This window comes from Scatophagus argus, chromosome 7 (genome assembly GCF_020382885.2).
Source record: "Scatophagus argus isolate fScaArg1 chromosome 7, fScaArg1.pri, whole genome shotgun sequence".
NCBI lineage: Eukaryota > Metazoa > Chordata > Actinopteri > Scatophagidae > Scatophagus > Scatophagus argus.
In genome coordinates this window covers 4,937,556-4,962,588 of record NC_058499.1, presented here as the reverse complement: position 1 = coordinate 4,962,588, position 25,033 = coordinate 4,937,556, and the positions used below count along the sequence as shown (strand labels likewise).

The window sequence follows — 25,033 nt, the reverse complement described above, 5'->3', positions numbered from 1 at the left end:
AGTCTGTCTGGATGCTGTCGGTCTTATCTTGCCACCCCACTCTGTCTTTAATCTTGTTGCCTCAGAGCTGTGTCAGACACAAAGACGTGTCTCTCAGGAGTGTCTGGGAAGAGGCAGAGCAAGTGACGAATGGCGGCAGCGAGCGGGAGGCCGGAGCATGGCGAGACGTGGAGTTTTCAACCCAAGGCTCTTTTAAAGACGCAGTTTACGGTTTCTACGAAGTTACTCCAAACATGCCTGCTCCAGTTGTTTTGTCCTTGTTGCTGGTGGGAGTCAGAGTGGTTAAGTCATTTTCTTGAAGTATCTACAAGGAACTTTCATTTCTTACCGACTTTAATATTAGTCTGAGCGTAGTTACTGTTCAGAGTGCTTCAAAAACATGGAAATCTTATATATTTCTTTGGGAAACTATCTGCTGAGGAAGACTTGATTTGATCAAAGGCTGCTGGACAAATACTGAGACTGTCGTGTCAACTTTTGTTTCTAAGGTAAAGAAGGACATTTAAAGACATTTAAAGACACTCTGTGGTGTTTTTGGCCACACGAGGTGCCATGGAGCAGTGCTTTAATGAGCAAGTCATGACTTCTTAGGAGATGTTATACAAAGTTCTGCCATCTGTAGAGGGCGGTGATGTAAATGTATAGTGCACACAGGTCACACTGTTCTTCTTATTGACAGATGGTGGCAGTAATGAGTCAATACAGCAATGTACCAACAAAAGATGCAACAGAGAAGACTGTGTGCTAAAGTAAATAATACAAGTTTACGTATGTTTTATGACAAAGGAAATGTATTTATCATGTTTTGTCAGACTTGAAGATTGGTGGGAAACATTGAATTTAAGCATGTTTGTTTACATGAAAATCTATAAGACACCTTTAATGGGAATGCATGTTCACAAGAAAGAGGCTCTGATACTGATTGTTCAGTTTTTATTATTTCCTGTCGTTGAACATGAATATTTTATCAGTGCAACTGATGACTAAATCCTACGCAAAGAGCTGACACCAGGGTTGCGGATATGGACACTGAGATGTCCAGCTACTGTGCTGCAGATGCAACACTCACTACAAATAATGACAGAGACATTGTTACTGTTTGTGGAGACTATGCAAACTGATGCTGAGAGATTACACAGGATACTTTGCAAATGTGTTAGCGTGTTAGCAGGTCAGGGTGTTGTTGGGTTTAAGCAAGTTGTGGTCCAACTGGGTTTTCTGCTTTGTCTTGATGAGGGTTGTAGAGCTTCATTCCCGGACATAAATTCGTGTGCACACTACGTCATCTGCCCCAAAAATCTGCAGGAAACAAAAAACATCATTTTGCATTTGAGACGCTTGATAGCAATTAGTCCTCACAGTTAGGTGGCCAAAGAATGCTACATTAGCCTCACATTTTAAATTTTGCCATTTCATCCAATGAAGAAAGGTGAAATAATTGCCACTGTGATCAATTTCCAGAGTTGTAAAATCCTGTGTCTGAGTATTATACACAAGCAGAATTCAAATTCATTCGTTCAAATTCAAACTGAGCTACCTGGACTGGATTATGTGTCTCACAGGTATCAGCAACAACATACACCCACACCAACTCACACCTCATTGGTAGATTGTAGTCTGAATGCCTGTTTACACTATCTGAGCCATGAGAAGCAGGTGATTATTGATTGTTGTAACCACTGCAAAAAAAAAATCCATATTATGCATACCTCACAATGGAGGCTGTGTGTAGACATGTAGTCAGACACTCTTTAGACATGACAACATCATACAAACTAGTCTGTTTCAGTCCTCATGAGTCTCTTGTGTGTTTCCCTCAGACACCTTTTTAAAGTAGTCTTTGCATTTAGTGTGGAAATGAACACAACTTGTTGATTTGTGATAGTATTATGGTATGTATGTGTGTTTGCAATATCACAAAATAAAATTGCTGGGCGTTAATCTCAAAATGTTAAGGAAATCCCATTGAACACTGATGTTTTGTCACTACAGTCAAAATTAGACCAAATAATCCAGGCCCTTCTGCAAACTGCTGATGATGAAACCACAGGAAACTGCTTGGTAACTGATTTATGCATCCTCTGAATGCTCAAGCTCGAAGTGATCAAGTCCAAGCTTCTGATGTGCTATCATTTCTTGATTTGATTTCAGGCTGATGTAGCTGAAGAAAATTCAAACAGCTTCGCCCTTAAAGTGTTTTCAGACTAAACCAATTAAACGGATCATGCAAATTGTATGGAAATGTGCCCCACTTACAGTGTGAACTGCCACAGGCAATCAGACCATTGCTTTATGATCTCTAGCCCTCCTTTGAGTCTTGAGCCAAAGCTCTGCAATTGTTGTCTCGGTGTCTGGGGGCTTTTTTTAGAAACAGATAGATATGATTCACATTCAGACAGTTTGTCTGGGTTTTTTCCACTTGCTTGTCCCATACCTCTTTTTCTCTGGTGATATTGTATTTAATTAATCCCACATCACATATTGAAGCATTTGAAAAGACTGTTTGCATTTGTTAATTTTTGACATGGACGTTTATGAGCAGGTGTTTTTAGTTGTGCTATGAAGGAGACAGGGTTGAAATGGAGGCATCTTGGCCGATCGAAGTGGTCATTTCACTTTCCACATTTGTTTTTTTATCATTCTTCATGTTTACACCAACACCATCCAGCTGCCGTGGCACCAAAACTAGGGCACCTGTCTCAGGTATACGATTGACAAGATTTACTTGTTGTCACGGCAACGTGTATGCCCTGCGTGCACTGGGAACCACTTTCATACCGTTTACTTATCTGTAAACTTTAAGTCACAACTGAAGGATGTGGTTCGGTGCATGTTTGGACTGTACAAGCTGCGCTGTAAATGTGGTCTATCTGCAGGTTGTGTGATGGTGTGACAGCTGGGAGAACGAAGGTGAGAAGAGCAGCAGAGAACCTCAGAGACTCGGCTACTGTCACAGCTCTGACAGATCAATCTCCATACATACACAGCGTGTGAACTCTCCAGCTCATCCGGGACAGATGGGTCAAAGTGTCACTGGAGTGGCAGCATGCTGCTTTTATCACCTAAAGGTTAGAGAAGATTTCGTATGTCTGGCCTTCTTCCACTATAAAGAGCTTACAGTGGAATGTTCACATATTATTTAAGCTTTAAGGACATGACTAAAGCTGCAAGTACTTGCTTCTGGATGAGGATATAAAACCACGCAAACATCCTGTGATTACTTTTTCAGTATCTAAACTTTCCATATTGTTTCAAGCTTTTGCCTTTTGGGCGTTAATCTTACAAGTACTGAAGGAACAACAAAGGAGAGCGTGGGAGCACTGAAAGAGGAAAGCTGTTCATTCCCTGAGAACTGTTTGTCCGGTCCATTGGTCTTGGACTGCTCCCCTGCACGTCGTTCATGGGGCTTTAGACCCATTGAACTTCTGCCCATATTAATCTGGCTAAATACAGGGGGTATTACTGCGATGTCAACGTAGCAGCTCCACTTGTTCTCCTTTCACATCTCTCGGCAGGGTGGATGAAAGATCGGCTCCTTGAGAAACAGCCTCTCTCATTTCCTTTACGGATGAATCTCCGGGGTGACTTCATACACTCCCTGCCTCGTTTCATTAACTATTTCTCAAACACAGTACACTAGTTGCTTGAAAATCCCATCTTAATGCATCCGATGCCTTTTGAGTCTCCATGAGAACAAGCCACATAACAGATAAACCATACAGATTAGCTACCCATCAGATCCTACACTCTCTGTACTATTTTTTCTCTCTTCTCCATGTCGAGCTAAGTGAAGCCTGAAATGAGAGTTAGTTAATCCACTGTACTTCTGAGCTTTTGTCTTCTTGAAGAAGGTATTTTCTCTCTCGTCCCAAGTAGTAATCTATTAAGAGGCTTTCAATAAGATCATGGCTCATTGCTGTGCACTCACCAATGTGAGCTCGTCACCGTTCAGCTCTCGAGTCCAGTAGGTTTTGGGGCCATCACCGTCCACCAGAGTTTGCTGACAGTGGATCTTATTCTCCGACTCCCAGGTGGCGAGACTCTGCAGGGGGAGGAACAACAAAGTGGCAAGGTCAGTATGATGGTAAAACACATTAGCAAGGCATGTCTTTCAAGGGTCACTTAATAACAAGTGTAATAATAGGCAGCTTCCATCTCTGAGGTATTATTCTGGGGTTTGCCTGTTTCTGTCTCAATGAGACAGTTGCTTCATACACAAAGCAATGTCCATAAATGGTTTTTCACTGACATTAGGGCCATCCAATAGTGGGACATCTTCTGTTGGCCAGACTAAAATCTGTTGGAAAACCCTCCCAGATGAGGAGGAGGCCAGACTTCAATGAACAAAGCAATATGATGTTATAAATCAGTGACGTGAGCCATTAGCAGACTGAGTGAAAGAAAGCATCTTGGTCAGTCAGAGTCTCCGTCCACTAATTTGCTTCAATAATATTTCAAATGACTTCAACAGGATTAGTCAGACTTTGGCTTCAGGACTAATTTCTCCTGAAGTAATTGACTCAAATTGCCTGTCAGAGAGTTAAGAATTCATAAGGATCAGGACCAAGGTGACCCTTTGGTACTAATTTGTGTTAATGGAGAGGATTTATCTTTTTGGTCAGCTTAGGATCCATTAGCTGCACTCATATTTCAACAACCTTACTGTCTCTGGTCACTAAAGCTGTTCTTTTAGAGGAGCAGTTTGACATTTTAGAAAATTTGCTTATAAACTTTCTTAACGAGGATAAGGAGATAGATACAACTGTAATGTCTGTCTGATAAGTATGACGCTAGTGGCATAGTAGAAACGGGAATCCCCTAGCCTGGCTCTGCTTACCAACACCTCTGACACCCACTGTTATTGCCTCCTTTGTTCAATTCACACAAAAACCCAAATTCACACAAATTACAGAGAGCTTTAGAAGTGCTGGTACGGGTCTCCATTTCCTTAACAATGGACAGAGTTATGCTAGCTGTGCCCCTGTTTCTATATATAAGCTAAACTAGGCTAACGAGGCTGCAGCTTGCACTTAAATTGTTGATAATTAGATATTTTGGGAGGTGCAATTTTTGGCTTTCTTGCCGAGGGGAGGATGTCTGTCCTGTCCGTTAAATATGAAGCAGGAGACATCTAGCTGATTGGAAACAGTGAGAAACAGCTAAACTGACTGTGTCCAAAGCTAATCCAAACTCAACCTACCAGCATCTCGCTTTTTTAACACATTTTGTTTGTTAAACTGACACATAAAAATAATCAATTACTAAACTTTAAAGGTTCAACCAGCCTGTTTACTCCACTTTCCATTCTTTATGTTAAACTATGCTAACTCTCCTCACTGTAGCCCCATAATTAATAGTTTTATCAATCTTTTGAGCTAAACCCCTGCAAGAGAGTGAAAATGTTTTCCCAGATTTCCAAACCTTTTTTGCTTTTACGTTGCTATCTGACCCTGATTATAGTTTGTCACTCTGCTGAAATTTGTTTTTCCTCTCAGTAAAGCCAACTGCATTTTCCTTTTCAGTATAGCAGCATAACAGCATTAGTGATCCCACTTCAGAGCCTGGGACTGATCAAAGCTGGCACTTCTTCATCTAATTCAAGACTAACATCTACATCCGAGAAAAATAAAAATCTGGACATGCCTGTTCATGTTTGTTCTTGCATATTTGTAGAGTTGTTCATTGGCAATTTGTTTGACAATATGTGTAGTTTTGTATTTTGTATGTAAGACCACTTCCCGGTGCTGCATGAAGCAGCAGCAGCCTCAGCTTCTCAGAGGCAACAGAGGCAAATGTTAATCACCATATCAAAGGTAAGGAAAGCCATCGTGCATCCCCACGGGCAGCAGTCCGCAGACTTTGCCAGCTGAGCAACAGCAGGGCTTTTCTGCAGCTTTCTTAAGCTATCCCTCTGATTTTTTTCCCCTCATCTAATAAAGCCAGAGCACAGAGAGTCGATTAGCTACGGCTCCATTTTAACGTTAGCATCGGCCTCGGCCTCTGACTTGGATGGATTTTCTCTCATTCTCTCTGCTGCACATTAACTCAAAGACAAATTCTCACACAGTCTTTCTCTTCCAAATAACACACACATTTGAGACCAAGACAAATTCATCCTAATTCATTCTTTTTCCTCTTAACTTCTTTACTTATCACAACATCTGCTGCCCCTGGGTTTGATTCAGTCTCTCGAAGACTTTAGTTTCTCTGTTGCTTATCAGACACCACCAGTGTGCCGGGACATGTGAGAGCATCTCATTTCCTGCTTGGTTTAAGGTTTTTATGTTGGATTTTAAATCATTTCTTTCAGTGCCTGGAATAACACGCTCTCTCCCTTTCGGCCTCATCTTTTCCCACAGTTTGATCACATTATCTTTCTCATGTAAGTGTTTGCTCATCACATTTCCCACTTTCAGTAGCTCATGCCTTACCCTTAGGAAAATAAGTGTGAGGCGAAAGTGGCTCCTTATCAAATCAAGTCATATTTTTTCCAAGCGACAAATACCACATCTGAGTGATGAAGATATGCATTGAGTGCCTCAAGCTAACAGCTTAACAGTCACTGCAAAAAAGTCAGTTCATAATTCCATTCAGCTTCCAGCTTTTTAAATGACGGGTTTCCACAAAATGTTAAGTTGGTCGTCTCATTTAACGTTTTCATGTTTTTAGGGCATATTTGGTTGACTGGCAGACGCCTCAGCTTATCACAGTTAGTGCTTCTTGCATCCTTATCCCAGTCTTTCCAGGCTCTTCTTCTCTGCCCATATTTTGACTTTCCGGCTCAATCAGAAGTGAAGCTTAAGGCCCCTAAGCAGTTTTATAGATAACTGATCCTTCACTAAGGTCCTTTGCTGTTGTTGGAGCTCTCACTAACTGCAATATTATCTCAGTTTTCTTAAAAGCAGTTTCAGAGAGAAGCGTCTACAATACTTATTGGAAGGATATATCCAGGATGTCAAAGTGATGAAGCAAAAACAGGTAAGGTAAAAGGTGAAATGGCTGGTTGAGAATGACCAGAGAATGCTAAGATTCTATGGGACTTCCAGGTCCAAACTAGACACTGTGGTGGTCAACGAGCGACAGAAGAAGGCAATGGTGATAGACCTAGTGATCCCATGTGACAGCAACATCATGAAAAAGGAATGCGAGAAGCATGAAAAATACCAAAAGCTGAAAAGGGAGCTAGAAAAGATGTGGAGAGTAAAAGCAACAATGGGTCCAATGGTAATCAAGGCGCTGGGGGCTGTGACCCCCATACTGGAAAAGTGGCTCCAGCAGATTCCAGGTACAGCATCGGTGGTCTCTGTCCCAAAGAGCGAAGTCCGAGGAACAGATAAGATACTGCGCAGAGCCCTCAAACTTCTAGGACCCAAGCTTGAGGAAGACACACGTCACTAGTTCTGCCAAAAAATTCTTTGGTGGATGTTCAAGTGAAAATGTTGCTGCACTACAGATGCTGATTTATTTCCCAAAACTCAATTTATTATTCACCACCTCCATCCATCAGAACAGGTACATAATCGCTTCATTTCGAAGCTCGTCTGCTGCTTGTGCCCCTGTTGTCTCTGACACTGACAGGAAGTGCCTTATCACTTTCTCCTCCAGGAAGTGAGAAGAGGGCATCTGATCCCACCGCACTCACGCAGATTAACTGGTGCTTTTTAACCTTGTGGCGATGTTAATCAGCCCACTGCTCTTCGCCAGCCACAGATCAGCGTGTAATCCGTTTAGCCACAGGGGCAGCCGGCCTCAGCCAAAACACACTGAGGACTCTCCTGCCAACCACCACCTGAGAGTCCGCCAATACACGTCACCGCCCCCTTCGCCCCTCCGGCGCATGTGCCAGAGTCCGTGGGCGCCGCCGCCTCCTGCAGGTTTAGTTCCACTCTTGCGTATGATGGCCACACAAGAGCACAATGTGCTTGTTGTTGAGAGCCATCTCCTTCATTTATCTTGGTATAAAATACACTAAATATATGGCACAGTCAAACATTGTTAGGATACATTGTGTTGGCTCCGCTCTCTAGTTCATTTGATTTTGACCACATGTTTTAGCTCCTTTGAGCTCATCGTTTTGGTTTTCCATCCAATTACTTTTTTTGATTTAATCCTCCAATAACCGATTTTATAGGCCATCTGCAGGCAGTGAAAACAAACTTAGAACACAATGTTGTCACATCATCCCCTTTTCAGTCTACACGGTGAACTGTTTCAAAATGTCTGTCTGTAGTGTGGTTGAGCGGGTTTTTAGACCTTTTTCGCTGAGCTCCTTGTTCTACTGTAGGTCCTAAGTGACCAAAAAGAAAAATCAATTGATTTTCCCCTCCGTCTGGACCCTGAAACCCACAAACAGCTGGAGTCCAAAGAGCGAAACACAATAAAACCAGTTATTTGGTGACATTTTCATTTATTACAGCAATTTTGAAAGTACTGGAAGGGCAACTTTACTCACAAATTCTTCTTTGGGCTTGTGTAGTAATTAGGAGATTAGAGGGATTAGAGGTTACAGATGATGTAACCTGATTCTGATTCTGATGTCATCATATAATATAACCAAGAGCTATATACTGTCCTAAAACTGGGAGTGAATAAAAATATCCACCCAATTTGGATGCAAACAAGTTGAACAACTGTTAAAGCCTCATGCTCAGCCGTGGCCTAGAGGTTGGAGAAGCGGCTTGTGATCAGAAGGTCGCTGGTTCGATTCCCCCACCGGACAGGCAGGAAAAATTTGGGTGTGGTGGAGTGATAATGTGATAATCCCCACCCCTCATTAGCTGGCTGATGTGCCCTTGAGCAAGGCACTTAATCCCCAATATATGCTCCCTGGGTGCTTGGTGCAGCCCACTGCTCCTGTGTGTTTCACTGCATGTTACATGTGTGTTTCAATCAGTGATGGGTTAAATGCAGAGAAGTAATTTCCCAGCTTGGGATTAATAAAGTAACTTAAATTAAATAAAAAAAATAAATAAATTAATCCAGTGTGCCGCAGTACAGACACAAATCACCGCACAGCACTGAACTTTAAAACCAAATCATTTTTGCAGGCGAGTACTGTGATGTCGATGCTCAAACCCAAACAAGTGCATGCGGCGAATGATGACAACTCGAATTGTCAGCCTCATAGCAGAGTGGCGTCATGTGGCCAAAAAGCCACACAGAGAGCCGTCTAGCCCTGCCCAGTACCCAGCATGCCCCAGGGCTCAGACAGAAGGGGCTGCACTCTCTCCTGGGATCTGAAATAGGTCATGACTGCTCTCGCTGACTGCAACATGTAGTTCTTAACATGAAAGTAAATGAAAAAGACAGTTTTACTTTTTTTTTTTTCACTTAACTGCTCAATGCTGTTTAAGCATGTCCACATGTTAACAGGTGGGCTTGAAGCACGTTTACACAGATCAAACCCTGAATGAATTCTGTCCTGCTCATACACAGAAATGCATTGTGGTTTTAACAAAACGCATCTCTTCAATTTCTCAGGCATTTGGATGACTGTTGTTCACTCAGTGTTGTGCATGCACGCAAATACACATTTTTCCTTTTCCATGAGCAACATTTCCACTCCACAAGCACGACTATCACTGCTTTTGGTTGCCTAAGAATTTTTTGGGTGGATGGATTTTTGGTTTACATTTGAGAAAAGGGAGAAAACTGTCCAGCTATTTTGGGACAGAAGCCTTGGAAAATGTAAGGCTTATTTATTTATTTATTTTTGGTTAAAGTGTTTGTGTGGTCAGGATGGCTTCTGAAAACAGGACTATTGAGTTTAAAGAGGCTGTGCTCAAATGATGATTTTTTTCACCTGTGATTTAAACTCTTGAATGACTTATTTTCATGCGTACCACATTTACAATTTATAACCAGTTCATCTGTAGGGGGTCCTCAAATATCAGACCATAAAGTCAGCTGTTAAATCAGGCTTTTTTAAAAATACTTTAGCAGTGTTGCATGAGAAAAAGATTTATTGCAAAATTCCACCAGATGAAATTTGAAGGTCAAGTCCCATTAAAGGAGTATATAAGACTATGTTCGTTTTCTTTTTCTCTTAATTGGATGTAAAAGTTTTGAAAAAGAATCATATGATTGTAGAGCTCAACATTAATGCTGTTACAAACATTTCAGGACATGCTCATCGCTCATCCTGAAGAGATAAGTAGTGTTTTCAGAAATATGAGTAAACTCATTCATCCATCAGTGTGCTACACTGCAGCCTCTTCTTTATGAAAAGTGCATACACAGGGATGGATGAGCATATGGCAGCACCAGCAATTACTTCATACATCTTTTTTTTCCCAGGTTATTATATGCACTTATGGATGCTAATTTGAGAGACTGTCCTGGTTCAAAGCTGTCACACAGGTGTGTCCTTTAGCAAGATACTAAAGAGTCCCTACCGGCCACAGGGTTTTCATGAAAAAAACTGCACATTATTACAAATAAGTTGTCTTAAGTTCACCTCTCAATTCTGCTTGTTCCTGCCTCCTCAAACACCGTACTTCAACCCAAAATGGGAGATTGTACATCTCTGATTGACGCCAAATTTTCTACAGTTGCTACAAAAGACCTTCAGGATTTTGCTCTCGTGGAGATCATTTTCTTTATGATCAATTTAAAAAATCAGTTCAAGAAAGCGTAATAACCCCTGTAATAATGCCAACCTAAGCAAACTGTTTGCATCTCTACAAACACGGACTTTTTTCCTGACAGATGTTATCTCAGTATGTCCAACAGTGACTTCTGTTATTGTAATGAGAGAACCTTAACCGAGCAGCGTTTGTGAATGTTGTCCCCCTCCATCTGTCCATTTGTGTGAGAGGATAAACCTGCATCACATGTTAGTGTTGTTTACCTCACTGATAGCAAACAAGACTCTCTGTCTCTCCGGCTCAGACTCTGGTTGCTAAGCAGAGGGCGATAAACAGATGTCAGCTTCTGCATCGTTAATGCAAGACTCTCGTTGCCTGAAGTGACTCAGAGGCACAATTCGACTTCGACTTTGTGTTTCATTGTGTTGGTACAAATCAGTTGTTGAGTGAGTTGAGTGCCTGTTAATGAACACAGTCAGCTGCACATTCATCACGTGGAAATGCTTGGGAAAGTTTAATGATCTTTACATCAAGATTAAATATAAAACAACCATGATTATTTGATTTTCTTCAGAAATGTGGTCATAACATGTTTGCACATTATAAGGCTCAGCAGTCAAGCTGCTCCGCTTAATGTAATTATGTACACACATTTATTACACAGATGCTTTACTGTAAATGTCTCAGTGCTGACATCATGTCAGACCTCTAAGAAACAACTTTACTCTCATTACACAGAGAAACAGAACGCAGCCTTTATGTCAGAGCTTGAACATGTTTTCCTATTTTAAAAGTCCTGCTTTTTTTTCTGGTGGATTTCTAGCAAGCTCCAAGAATTTAGAAGAGCTCGGTGTTCCTGAAAAATAAAAAATTAAAAGCAAACATGTCTGTATAGGAGCTCTGACAGTGTATCAGGATGTGAGTCCCCTCAGGGACTCGAGAGGTTCAGAGAGAAACTCTCATCCATCCCAACTCAAGCTGCACAGACGTGAGGATGATACCAATGGGGGAAACTGCAAAGCCCTCAGTGGCATGAGGATAGCTTTAAAGACCTTTAACATGCAAACACACAGAGAAAATGTGTTTTGGAAAACAATTTTTCATATAATCAGGAAATCCAGATTATGTGGGAATATAACATTGTGTCCTTTCATGAAAATAAGACATTTAAAAAGAGAAAAAGGAAGTGCAACATTGCAGGAACTCTGAGATTCTGACAGATTCAAATCCTCTGCGCAGTCCTTTTGCAGTGAGAGAAATGTTTCACGGAAATGAGGCAGCTTTTCGTATTTATATAAGAGAAAAGAACTGTGTTGAAGATTTAGAAAAGTGACACGAGCATGAAAAAGTGAAAAGATTAAGGCAGAAGTTACAGCTGTTTGTTTTCACCCATTTTTGTGAAATATAACAATCAAATTGTCTTGAAACTTTGAGTGGCAACCTGTGAGCTGTCCTGGCTGCCTAGTGGTTAAGCTGCACACTGTACCATATAACCACAAAGTCTCCAGTTTATTTTCCCCTAGCTGGATGCTTTTGTTCTTTTGGTCTATGAAAATTTGGTCATGATTTGATTTGGTCATATTGCATGGAAAAATGGATAGCAATCACTGCTAGAACTGCAGGATAAACAAGTAAGAAAATCTAAGACTGTGTTTATCGAAGAGCTAAAACTTACACAAAGGTTATGTCAGCTAAGCTGCGGGTTTTCTTCCCAGTTCAGACTACAGTTCATATACGAACGTGTCATGTTTCAAACGTCTGATTTTACTCTGTTTTTTTGTCTTTTTTCAGTTCTACCTTGCACTTTCGTCCATCCACCGTCTCCTCATTGAATTCTTCGCCGATGTGGAAGTTGATCTCGGTGGTGCGCACGCTGGTGGAGGTTTTGATGTAGAACTGCTCCCCATCCTGACGGATCTCCACGTGGGGGTTGGAGGCAGCTGCCACGGCCACCTTCCTCAGCATGGCGTTCACTCCTGACCAGAAACGACCCAGGAAAAACAAAAGGGAGGAACAGGGGTCAGTCTCACCATTTTAAAAAAAAGGGTCAACTGATACAAAAATGACTAGAAAATATCTTTGGAGATGTTTTAGAGTTTTAGTGTAGAGTAAACATGACTGAGTGATTACTCAGCTGAACTCCTTATATACAATAACCTTATTGTTATTATACTTAATTACAGTAATATGCGTAATGATATTTTTCAACTTCATCAGATATTCTGATTCATGACATCCGTCTTATTTGTTTGCCAATACACCATGATGCATTTTTGTTTATTCATCAGAGGCCTCCATTAAGGGACAACAAGAGTTGCAGAGTCAGTCGGTCCTTCAGTATGCTCTGTTGTCTTTATTTTGTGCCTGAGCCTCGACCCCACCCAGATCCAGACCTCTCCAGGCCCTCATGCCAGCTTCTATCAGACTCTGCACCTTAAATATAGAAGCACATGCTGGCTGCGTGTCTCCTCGTATTTCTGTGTATGTGGATGTCTCTGAGCTTTCGTTTTAACCGAGAATGACAGAAACTCTGTCGTTTCCAACCACAACTATTTCTCAAAGCTGAGAGAAATCTGTGGAGTTTTGTCACTGAAGTCGATGTAAGGGATCATTTGGCCTTTTTCAGAGGAAAAAAGTGAACTCTGGAAGATGTCGGGGTTGGTCAGCACTGGCTGTCCTTTCGTCTGGCAGCTGGAAAACTGGTGATCGTGTGTGCGTGGCACCATCCAGGCTTTTGGTGTGCCCAGTTTGATGCTGCAAGACCATCTGGTTTTATGTCCTGCCAAAGCCTCAGTCCGAGTCTTGTATCGTATTGGCTTCTCCTAACACTGGAAACAAGTGAATGTACTCAAAGCCGATATAAAACAAAATCAAGTATCTAATTTAACAAAGTTTTTGTGGATTTTTTAAATAAATTCAGCCCCTAACTGCTTTTGAGAGATCCCCCTCACCCCAAAACCACTTGGTCAACACCCAGACATAAAAACATATTAATATGACAGCTCAGACTCGACCCCACCCATGATCTGAGGGATCACGCCATGTGTTTTTATAACATTAAATATGAATGAGCATCAGTGAGCCAAGCAGTCTGTCCTCGTTTTTGGAAAAAAAAACAAAAAACAAAACATGTTCTCCCAATTAAAGTCCCATCCGTCCTAAATATTAGACATTTTTAAACATCCTATAAGTCCAAAAGGTAAAAGAACAATAAGCTTCAGTTTCTGTAATTACAAGAAACCTTGAAATGGTTTCACCTGGGAGATGGTGGGAAAAGCTTATTCACTCAGCAAAGATAATTTCTTACTGTACTTGAAGTGTGCCGTGTTTTTACATGCTTTGATCACATGCAGACACACATGCTTGCTGTCAATTAGCAAACTGCTAATCTGCTATCTGCTCCCTGGACATTACAATCCCCTCCTACTGTAGGGAAACCTCAACAGACAATTATGAAGACGTTGATGGAAAGTGGCGGCCCTGCAGTACTGGAATCCGCACTAGTTGCCGACGCAGCTTTACATTCACCAAAGCCTCATGTGAGAGCGAGCGAGTGAGCCCTCCTGGCAGATGTGGTTAATGTGTTCATGAATGGAACGAAGTGCTAAACTCAGACAGTGAGAGATTTTTCCTCGCAGGGACCTTCCTTGCATCAGAACAAAACATGGGAGGGTCTCTTGAGGAGGTGTTAAAAAGTAAATGTGTTTGGAGGATGATCTAAGAGAACTGCAGGTTAGAGGATTAGGGCCACAATAATCTATATTCTTCATATTGTGCACAAATCCAGTGGAATCACCAAGACTAACTGTCTGTCTCGCAGTATTTTTCCACTTTCTTACTCTGTCCGTCCCTTAGCCCATTCATTGCTACTGACGACATCCTTCTTTCTTAAGTTGTAATAAATGTATACTGCATTTTCTTACAAAATGTTTAGTGGTTTCATAAAACAGCACAGCACTGTAGATTTTGTTAGAAGTTGCTGTGTATTTACAGCAGCACGACTGCATTCAGGATTGATTCAGAATAAACCACAGCATGAAGGCTCATCATAAAACTCTACAGTGCAGAGGAATAATCTCTGCACTGTAGTATATCAGGTTAGAAAGGCAAGAGTTGTTAGATGGATTAGTTCATGGCTGCTTTTGTTTTTCTCATTGGATTTGCTGTAAATAGAATGAAATGCGTGTATGAAATGACACAGCAGCAGGTTGGTGTATTTAAAGAGAGCTTTCAGCTTTCAGCTTTGCAAGGCACAAAACAGTCTCAACTTAACTTTCCCAGCTTGTGCATAAGGAAAAAAGGTACCGTTCATGTCTAAAAAGTTAGTTTGAATTCCGTTCAGAGTGGGACTTCTCACTCAACATGTATGCATCATTCTAAGGACGCACAGCCTTTCATTGTGTCCCGCCTGTGTCAGCGAGCCCGCCGTGACCAAACGCTGCAACACAATTGAATGACCCAGTTAAACCGGTCCAAATCTCAAGCATCACAATCATCAGTTAAGACTAAGACGGGTGGAAACGGCTGTAAAAAGATAGGGCAAAAGAGAAAAGCAGTGGGCTCCAGAGACCTCCCCTGGCACAGCTAATGCATGCCCTACTTAAATGCTTAACATGAATAATGTTGTGCCACCCCCCTTCATGCAACAATACCACGTCTGTTTAGGCTGGAATTCAGCATCCAAGCGTTTCATATCTGCTGTAAAGCCGAGGGATTTCCCTTCAGCAGCATCTCCCCGTAGATCTCTGCGTTCTTTTCCCAGAGAGCTTCTCCGAACAATACGATGTTGTTGGAAGTCAGGCATGCCGTTCTCAAAGAACAAGAAAAGCCCTTTTCTATATGGACATGATGGATAGTCAACCTCATGCAGGGATGTGGCTCTGGCTACAGAGAGGAGTGTGTGTGTGTGTGTGTGTGTGTATGTGTGTGTGTGTGTGTGTGTGTGTGTGTGGTGGGGGGGTTAAAAAAATAAAGGAGAAGAGAGATGGCTCACCCAGGGCTTTGAGAAGTTCATCAAAATTCTCACTCCTCTTCATCTTCCAGGTGCCGGCAAAGTTAGGCATGTCTGCTGAGGCTGAGTGCAAAGGCTGCTGAAAGAACCTGTCCCACACTGTGATGCCTCTCTGCCTCTCTGTCCTCTTTCACTCTTTCTCCTCCTCCTCCTCCTCCTCTTCCTCTTCCTTTCCTGTGCTCCTGTCTCCTCTGCTCTGGACTCAACCTTGTTCTTGTTCTCACTGCTACACCCAAGTGTTTGTGTGGGCTTCTTCGATACCTGTTTTGTTGTTTTGCTTTGGTTTATTTTCCCTTCACACACTCTCGCTTCGTCCGTGTGCCTCCGTGTGCTGGCAGCAGTCTTGTCTTTGGCTCTTTTATAGCTACTGTCTTTAATGGGAGTCACAGGAGGTCCCTCCCCCTCAAAGCTCTGTCCCATTAATACAGTAGAACAAGACTGACGCGTCTGCTTTCTCTGGGGAGCTAAATGACTAAATTCATTCTTTGTATTTTCTTTGTATTTATAGAGCTTCTGTTTGATTATGAACAGGCATGTTTTGGGGTTTTTTTTGCTTTTTTTTCATTGTGAAAATTGTCTCTGATTATTGTTGACATTTTTAAGCAAATAAATGAAGAAAAACAAACAAACAAACAAAAACAGCTCAGGTCACGGGCTGTATTTCACAAATTCAAACCACTTTGTTACTTTAACATGTTAGTGACAAAAGTAAGAGTTCGGGGAATAAAGTCTGTCAACTTTTATTCTGGAAAGCTGAACTGAATCTTGAGCTGAATGTTCCCTCCAAAGGTTTAGCAAAGAAGATTTAACAATGAATTGTTAACCGTATATCCACTGTATTGGATTGTATCAGTTTTTTATTAGTTTGTATTATTACGTAAACTGACGGCAGTTTAACCATTTAGAAATCTTTGGAGTAGCTTTTGCATCGTGTAGTTAAAAAGTGGTGTTAATTAGCAGAGTTGTGCTGCAAGGAAACAGCAACAATGACAGCTGGCCTTTTCCGACGAACTTTGTCCTCGTTTAGGGGGTTGTTTTTTGTCTGCTGACCAACAATAAATGCCACAGTTGAATAAATTGAACTAATAAGATAAGAATACCATTAATATAAACTGACATTTTAATAAATTATGTTTTCTCAAGAAAGCATTTTGTTATCCAGCTGTTACGTCATCAGTGACTACGATGCCAAGCTGCAGATCTTAACTAATTATGGATTAATACAACGCGTGCAAAATGTTTCCAGTGTTGAAAAGCACTGAAGACGCCTGAAGACGTCTGTCTCTCTGTGAATTCACCTCCACTTTCCTTGATTTGTTTCCACAGAGGAACTAGAGAGACACTGAGAGGAGGACGACAGGTTTTACCCAACAGGAACACGTATGCATGCGTGATATCGAAACCCAGACACGACCTTTTAAAAATGCACTCATCTAAATCAAACTAAACGCTTTACAGCAAGTGTGGCTGTTGGACCAAAATAGTTTCCAGTGGAGGGATTTAAACGACTCATAACCTCTTAGAAACAGACACCTCAGCTTAAAAGTTTCATCTATTTTTTTTATATATATATATATTTCCATTGACAGAGTCTGCCAAAACCAGATCCCACAATCAGGCTAGACTGATCATTTCCAAAGAGAAGAAATGACGATTATATGAGGAGCTGACACTTTTACACACTTCTTACAGTTATATTCCATGTGTTTTGTCAAACTTTGCTTAAACGAGCTGCAGAGGCATTTCCATGCGCCTAAAATAATATTAAAAATATTAAACATCTTATGCAAAGCTGCGTTGTAGTGTAGCTGCGTTTTCAATCAAAGAGAAGTTTTGTTTTGGTCTTGAGGCAAAAATAGAAAAATGTGCTCTTCGTGCTGCAGCATACGAAGCACAAACAGGATGATTACACAGTTAGACAGACAGATGCTCCAACGCTTCATGCTGTTGTGCTTTGAAGGCACTTCATTTTGTCATATCAAAGATAACAACAACAGAAGTCCTGCTCTTCTGTCAGCGTGCCGCAGCTGATGCCATTACATTAGGTTCATTACCCACCGTTATTATTGCCCTGAATATACAAATGAATCACTTGGCTGAAAATAGCAGCAGTCTGATCGTTACAGCCTGCAGGACCAACAGAAGGAAAAACGCAAGTGGCTGAAGAGGAAGTTAAAGGAGCCAGTCGCGGCTGGAGGAACAGATCCAGATTTTAGATGTTCGGTGCTCAGAGAGTTGCTTTGCATTATAAACTGTTTATTAAATGTCTATATACTGCTTATGAATGATCAGTAGTGGAACTTCAACCGTTTTTGTTGTGAAGGCCTTGCTGCTAATAAACATCTCCCTACTTCTGTTAATCCTTGTTTGAATATTGTATTTTAATGGCAACATTAATATTATAATCATTTTGGGGCTTTTAAAACAATCTCACCAGCCAAGCTTTCGCTCTCTCTCTCTCTCTCTCTCTCTCTCTCTCTCTCTCTCTCTCTCTCTCTCTCTCTCACACACACACACACACACACAACCACACACACTGTTCTAAATAGAGCATCTGTCATCTTCTTCACTGGCTGTCAGGAGAGTCGCATCATGTCCTTGTTTCTCAATAACTCAACCGCTCAATTCAGCTTTACTTTAGAATTTATTCAAAACACACCAGTCGCAACTTTATCTTGACAGCTTTTTTCTTTTCAGCTGTCAGTATATAGGAATATTTTATTTTTCTGCAGGCTCAGGTTTGGCTGCAGCACAGTCATTATTACTGTTGCATTGACAGACAGGAAATTTTTACCATCCTGAAGTCTGTAGCACAAAGTCATACTGTGCTTATTTTTTGGCCTTCTGGGGACCTTAAATGAGGCCCTGCCAAAATCAGTGTTTCTAAAAATCTCCTCTTTACACACAAGCCATAAGTGTGTGTATAAAATCTATAATGATATTAAACTGGTGTAACTGGATGTAACCCTGGCTATCAATGAAACTTATTCCAGTTCTTTGTCTTACTGTAGTCAGTGAATTTTCTTTCTTCTTCTTACTTTTTGTTTTTCCACTTACAAATACATGTTTCTCACATTTGTTTGTTGTTTTAATTATCTGCACTTTTTGACTGGATGTCACCCCGTCATCAAGTTTTTGTTGCCATACCCATGAGTTTCCCTGACAACCATGTAACGGGTCTACTCAATATATTTACTTGAATCAAGACTAAAAAATATAACAGTTCAAACGCGTATTAAATTAATTATTTTGAATTTTTTAATTCATTTATTTATTCAGATTTTACAATTTTAAAAACCCCAAAACGCCTTTCCTCCACATTTCCGCTAGAGGCAGTAATGCGCTTTATACGCTATTCGAGCACTGTTATGCAACAAACGAAGAAGAAAAAAACGGAAGTTACGCCAAATGTTGTCATGGCGTCTCACATGTAAATCATCGAGCTTCAGAAATTGAATAAAACATCTTTTCAGCAGATTTGGAGGTACGTGAGCGCATATTATATCATGAACTACATTAACAGTCCGTGTCAGTATCATTAGTTCGGTGAACTTGGCGATCACGCGATAATCCGGAAGCTGTGAAAATAGCGAACTGCACTTTGTTGCCAACTAACCTGCTATGATAACCGCTGCTAGCCCGCGCTAGCTCGAGTTAGCCACAGCATTTTAACAGCTTGTTATTCTCTGCAGCGTCACAGCTGAGTTGCTGTTAAACTTTACTCTCATTTGTTATCCAATCCTCTGTCCTTCTGTTAACTGTGGCGGGTCTGTGAATGGCACCACTTGTCTCTCTTGGCAGCCAAACTAACATGAGTGAATACTGACATTATTTACTAAAGTGAAAGGAAAAATAATCTCTCTGTTTCAAGTAAAAGTCCTGCATTGGAAGACAAATGTTAAAACTAAACGTATAAACAGGAAGATGCACTTGAAGTATTGAAATTAAATGTGCTCAGTGCAAATGAATGTCCCCTCAGATTATCATGACTCATGCATTCATGTAAAAGCAGCGTTTTACTCTTGTAAATGGTTGAAACTGAACTAAGTATAACTGTGTATTGCAGCTAATCATATTTTTATTATTGATAATCTGCACCTAATTTTCTTTTTGATGTCATTCCTCTGAGTGATGGCAGAAGTATTTAAATCCTTTACTGATGTAAAAGTACTAATATCACACTTTGACTTTGCTAAAAGTAAAACTTCCCTCTGGAATGTAGAAAGACTCAGGCAAAGTAAAAGTATCTCCAATTTGTACTTGAGTAAGTGTACATAATGACAGTGTTTTGTCAAAGTTAACAGACTTTAATGCTGTTTTCAGGTTAAAATAATCCGACTGGCTCCCTTTATCCCAGGACCAAACCATGAGCACTCAAGTAAGCAAGTGAATCACGTAGCTTCATGTTTACACCCAGCGTTTGTTGACTTTGTTTGTTTTCTGGGTGAGAGATTAACTGTACGCTTGTGCTTTGATTTCAGTACAGCATTCTCTTCAAGCAGGAACACGGTGAGTAACACTGTGGATGAACTGATGTGCTGTGTAACCATCACCGATTTACAGTTCAACTGGGATTCATTTGGATTGAGGTTTATTTCAGTGTTCAGTCAATAACAAGCAAAAGCAACAAACTGGACATAAAAAATGCAGGCAGTCACTCAGATATCACAGTTGAAAGCACTACAACACAAGGATTGTAGAAAAACATGTGCATGTAGAAAACACAAGACAAGATGCAGATGTTTCTTTAATTCACCTTTTTTTTGTTCTTCACTATTTGTTTTTGGTTTTTTTTATGTGTAAATTCCTCAGATCACACCGACTCCTGCCTGTTTTAAACTACTTGTGGATATTTTGAGCTAAAAATTGATTTTTAACTTCATACATGATTTGACTTGTTTTAAAGTTGCCCGGATCGCTAAATAACTTCCTCACTAGAGGTGAGAAAGTATTCAGTGTCAAAATACCAAATTGTTGTTTCTCTGCGTGCGTGTTTTCCTGGGAGTTGTTGACAACAACAAAATAAAAGAATTTCACCAGGCTTATCTTTTTAGACACTTTTCCCATGAGCTCTGCTGGTGTCAGGTATGCCAGTGCTCACACTGTGTTTGTTTCCTGGCAGCCCATGATGATGCGATCTGGACAGCAGCCTGGGGTAAAAGTGAGGCAGATGGGTCAGAAACTATTGTCACCGGTTCACTAGATGATATGGTGAAAGTCTGGAAATGGTGAGTGTGTTTTTTTAAATGCTTACCCTCATGACAGCACCTCTTAATGCAATGCTCCGGTGTTGTTTTCCTGCGCAATAATGCATTTGTCTTGTTTTTCAGTCTGTTAATTTTTTGCACAAATAAAGCGTGAGTGACAAAGCAGAAATACAGGAGATGAGACATCCTCATGTTTAGCCTGCAGACCCTTTAAACTGCATTCAGCCCACAGAGCAAAAGCACAATTAGTTTCCTGTCTGTATGCATTCGAGTCTGTGGTGATATTAGTGATTTCATTTTTGTTTCTTTTGTTCAGATCTTTTGATATTCATCAGCAGATGCAGTCTGCCCAGCTGCTGTGAAAGTGTAGACGTTTAAATTTCAGTTTCGCTCTGAGCACTTCAAGTTCTCGTCCACGCTGGACTGAACGCTGAGTTTATTTGGCTCGACTTAATAAGAATAAGTTCTGTGCCACGCTGTCACCCGCAGGTCAGATGAGAAGCTGGAGCTGCAGTGGACTCTGGAGGGCCACCAGCTGGGTGTGGTGTCAGTGGACATCAGTCACAACGGAGCCATCGCAGCCTCCAGCTCCCTCGACGCTCACATCCGTCTCTGGGACCTGGAGTCTGGAAAACAGATCAAGTCCATGGATGCTGGACCAGGTAAGACCTCAGAGGATCACTGGCAGTTTTCATTGGTTAACATGTACTGGGATATCGTTATGAGCAGAGAGATCGTGCTTCACTGTGTACTTACCAAAGGAGTTATTGGTTTATCAGACTGTAACCTTTCACAGTCAGCATGCAAGTTTTCCTTCACACACTGTGTGTCTGGTGCTGAAAGGATAAGTCGATCAGTTGATTGATCATCAGCTCTTTTGACTGTCGATTACTCGTCAAGTTCTGCAGCAAAAATAGAGAAGAATTTGATGGTTTCAGCTCCTCATATGCTGCTTCGTGTCTTATGTGATAGTAAACTGAATATCTGCAGGTTTTTGGGCTGTTATTTAATCATCTAGTTTGAAAATCATCATTTGTTGTGGCCCCATTTTACATTTTTGGCTGTATTTCATTGTTAGAGATATTAACTTACTGTTTATTTACATGCGTTAGAGAACTGTTAATACTTCTAAACAACCTCGTGTCAGTAAATTTGGTGCCTGAACGTCTGATTAAAAATATGATTTGACCTTATTGATGTGGTCTTACTGTGTTGTGTGTTCACTTGCTGCATTTTGACTGACACTGAGAATGAGGTCACCGGAAAGGTTTAGCATTAAAACAAACCTGCAGGGGGTGACAGTTTGTCTGTTGCGCAGCGCAGCACATTAAGCTTGCTGTATGTCTTTACACTCTCACATTTCAGAAAACCCCACAGCCAGAAATGTGTGTGTCGAATCAAGCTGTACTTCATCTAAATGCCTTATCGCCTTCCATTAGTTACACTGCGGCTCATCGGCTGGCCTCTGTCGGTGGATTTCAGACCTTTTCTTTCCCTCTCTTTGGACATACTGTATTTTGGCATATTTGGATTCTTCAGAAGAGAAATGAGTCCTGCCAGTGTGAAACTTTTTTGCTGGAATATATAGAAAGTGTGCAGAAAGTAAGTTTGGTTGTTCAGGGGCAATTAGACGAGACACATTTGTTGACTGTTAGAAGAGATAAATACATTTAAAAAAAGAAATTGTGACAAGGTGACACACTGCATGAATTTGCTGTGGAAGCGACTGCTGAAATAAACAGCTGCATGTGTTCAGCCTTCACCCTGCCTTTCTGCTCTCCTCTCTAGTGGACGCCTGGTCGGTTGCCTTCTCTCCAGACTCGAAGCACATCGCCACAGGAAGCCATCATGGCAAGGTCAACATCTTTGGCGTGGAGAGCGGCAAGAAGGAATATTCTCTGGACACTCGAGGAAAATTCATCCTGAGTATAGCTTATGTAAGGAACCATAAATTGTCCTACAGGCTTCTCAAGCTCAGCGTCTCCGAGGGCTGAGACCTCACCGTCTTGCAATCCAATAACTCATCTTGATTTGCATTTCCTCTTCTCATTAGAGGTTTCCTCTTTGTTTTAACTCCTAACCCTTTCTCACAGGGTCCAAAGGTCGTTTTGAAGGCTTTCAGAAGTAGCCGTAGCTCATCCAGCATGTCTCCACGGTTATGAATTGCCGTTAAAAATCGATCGCTTCATTTCTTTGCCCCTCAGAGCCCTGATGGAAAGTATCTGGCCAGCGGAGCCATCGATGGCATCATCAACATCTTTGACATCGCCACTGGAAAGCTGCTCCACACGCTGGAAGGTGAGTTCACACATTAGTTTTCTTTGTTTAGGTAAAAATTTATGCATTTAATGCTGCACCTGATGATTTTTTTTTTTCATTTCCAAATTTTCTTTGAACATTTTTGTGATTAATAGATTAAGCACCACAAACTCAGAGTGACGTCTTCACATTGCTTGTCTTGTTTTACCAAACAATAATTCACTTTAGAATGATGTAAAACATCTTTTGATCCACTAATCAGCTAATGTTTTTTAGCACTTGATGGATCTAACATGAACCCAGTTTAAAACTTAAAGGGATAAAAGTGAATCAATGTGAGATTAAGACTGAAGATATGAGGTCAAACGGACATTTGCATATTTTAAATGTACATATTGCACACACATAGTGTTTCAGTATTGAGGATGAAAAGGCTTTGAGCTCACTGCATAAGACTGAACCTGAGATCAGCCTCACGTCGGGGACTCGGTGACAAAGTTAGCTGACTTGTTGTCTCTCTGTTCAGGTCACGCCATGCCCATCAGATCCCTCACCTTCTCCCCTGACTCCCAGCTCCTGGTCACAGCCTCCGACGACGGCTACATCAAAATATATGACGTGTGAGTTTGGCTGGCAGCTTGTGGTGGATTCGCCACACAGTCAGTTCTGATATGAGAGAACTTAATTCATCCTGAAGGAGATTTTTGTGTGTGTGTGTTTGTTAAACTTTGTCTTACAGGCAACACGCCAACCTGGCTGGCACGCTGAGCGGTCACGGATCCTGGGTTCTTAACGTCGCCTTCTCCCCAGATGACACCCACTTTGTCTCAAGGTAAAATGAAACTTCTAAACAGCCTCAGGTTGCCTCACATCAGAGCTAAAGTTTTTTGTTGTTGTTGTTGTTGAAGAAATTAAAGCAAATGTTGTCTCTCACGTTCTCTTCTCCGCTGCCCTCAGCTCGTCCGACAAGAGTGTGAAGGTTTGGGACGCCAGCTCCAGAGCGTGTATCAACACCTTCTTCGACCATCAAGACCAGGTGATGCAGATAATCTCACCTCTTTGAGTGTTTTGTGACCGCATTTAAAGTGAAAAATTACGTCCGCTGTAGGTGTTAATGTGTTGTGGTGGGCGTCAATATGGCCAATGTCACAGAGTTGGTCTGTCAAACGACCCTTCAGCCCGGGCAAAGTCCAATAACCCCAGCTGTCATTAGAGCTGTGGTTGCAGCTGCCTGTGGGGAGGCTGATCTGCTGATGGAAACAGCACAGCTCCTCAGCGAGCGTTCGGTTTGTTTTGTCGTGAAATGACGGCGGAGCCAGTAAATCTGCAGGGACAATCTGCAGCCACTGAAGAGCTCGAGCTACGCTTTGTTTCTGTATTTAGAGCAGTTTGTCAGCTGTTGTGCTGCTCAGATCCTCGTCGGATTAAAAGCAAACAGTTTTTGTTGCAGCTGGGCTGATTTTTTTCTTTCATGTGTGACTCAAATCCCACTCCCATCCTCTCCGTCTGTGCTGCCTTCAGGTGTGGAGCGTGAAGTACAACAGCACCGGCTCAAAGATCATCTCGGCTGGAGACGACCGCGCCATCCACATCTACGACTGCCCCATGTGACGGACGGTTCAGGCTACAGCATCAGAGCATTTGGGGAGAGGAATCTGTAAATGTAATGGATTTTTTTTTTTTTTTTTGCACTGGCCCGCTGAGGTCAAATAAAAGGGTCGCTTTTTGTACATTTTGTTTCAGTTGCATTTTTGTTTTGTTTTTTTAAGAAGTTATTCATCTTTTTCATATCAGCGATCTGATCATGGTGACAGAATTCTACACAGCATGAATGTAACTGAAACGTAACCGATGACATCAATAATTCTGTTCTAATCTGCAATCAGTTGTTTAAAAAAAAGACAAGAGTTTTTATTTTATCCTTACAATAGCTTACTCGTTTATTTTCCTTTTATTTATCTTTCATTTGT

At 41.3% G+C, this 25,033-nt stretch overlaps 2 protein-coding genes across 3 annotated transcripts; one reads left to right on the top strand and one right to left on the bottom strand.

Annotated features, from left to right (window-relative positions):
- Positions 1 to 566: 566 nt before the first annotated feature.
- Positions 567 to 15,923, bottom strand: crabp1a (cellular retinoic acid binding protein 1a). Of its 2 annotated transcripts, XM_046395221.1 has the most exons (5): positions 15,580 to 15,923; positions 12,384 to 12,562; positions 3,929 to 4,042; positions 2,984 to 3,062; positions 567 to 1,299 (listed from the first exon to the last, which is right to left on the bottom strand). In XM_046395221.1, the coding sequence occupies exons 1-5, from the start codon at positions 15,647 to 15,649 to the stop codon at positions 1,283 to 1,285; spliced, it is 459 nt and encodes a 152-aa protein (XP_046251177.1). In that variant the 5' UTR covers positions 15,650 to 15,923; the 3' UTR covers positions 567 to 1,282. The 2 variants fall into 2 exon arrangements, with proteins under 2 accessions (XP_046251177.1, XP_046251178.1); XM_046395222.1 differs by lacking the exon at positions 2,984 to 3,062 and having other exon boundaries at positions 577 to 1,299.
- A 3,012-nt stretch (positions 15,924 to 18,935) lies between these two features.
- Positions 18,936 to 24,793, top strand: wdr61 (WD repeat domain 61). The gene is made up of 11 exons (XM_046393874.1): positions 18,936 to 19,081; positions 19,921 to 19,975; positions 20,079 to 20,106; positions 20,720 to 20,825; positions 21,294 to 21,466; positions 22,593 to 22,741; positions 23,009 to 23,102; positions 23,590 to 23,683; positions 23,803 to 23,895; positions 24,021 to 24,099; positions 24,585 to 24,793. Exons 2-11 carry the CDS (start codon positions 19,964 to 19,966, stop codon positions 24,672 to 24,674), a joined length of 918 nt encoding a protein of 305 aa, XP_046249830.1. The 5' UTR covers positions 18,936 to 19,081; positions 19,921 to 19,963; the 3' UTR covers positions 24,675 to 24,793.
- Positions 24,794 to 25,033: the final 240 nt, after the last annotated feature.

What these genes read in the sequence shown, in the direction of transcription:
- wdr61 (XM_046393874.1), top strand. An exon ending in TCTCTTCAAGCAGGAACACG is followed by an intron (nt 20,107 to 20,719) that starts GTGAGTAACACT and finishes GTTTCCTGGCAG; the next exon opens with CCCATGATGATGCGATCTGG. An exon ending in GTCCATGGATGCTGGACCAG is followed by an intron (nt 21,467 to 22,592) that starts GTAAGACCTCAG and finishes TCTCCTCTCTAG; the next exon opens with TGGACGCCTGGTCGGTTGCC.
- crabp1a (XM_046395221.1), bottom strand. Translation starts at nt 15,649, where the DNA reads ATGCCTAACTTTGCCGGCACCTGGAAGATGAAGAGGAGTGAGAATTTT. An exon ending in TGAACTTCTCAAAGCCCTGG is followed by an intron (nt 12,563 to 15,579) that starts GTGAGCCATCTC and finishes GTTTCTGGTCAG; the next exon opens with GAGTGAACGCCATGCTGAGG. An exon ending in TGGATGGACGAAAGTGCAAG is followed by an intron (nt 4,043 to 12,383) that starts GTAGAACTGAAA and finishes CTCCCCCTGCAG; the next exon opens with AGTCTCGCCACCTGGGAGTC.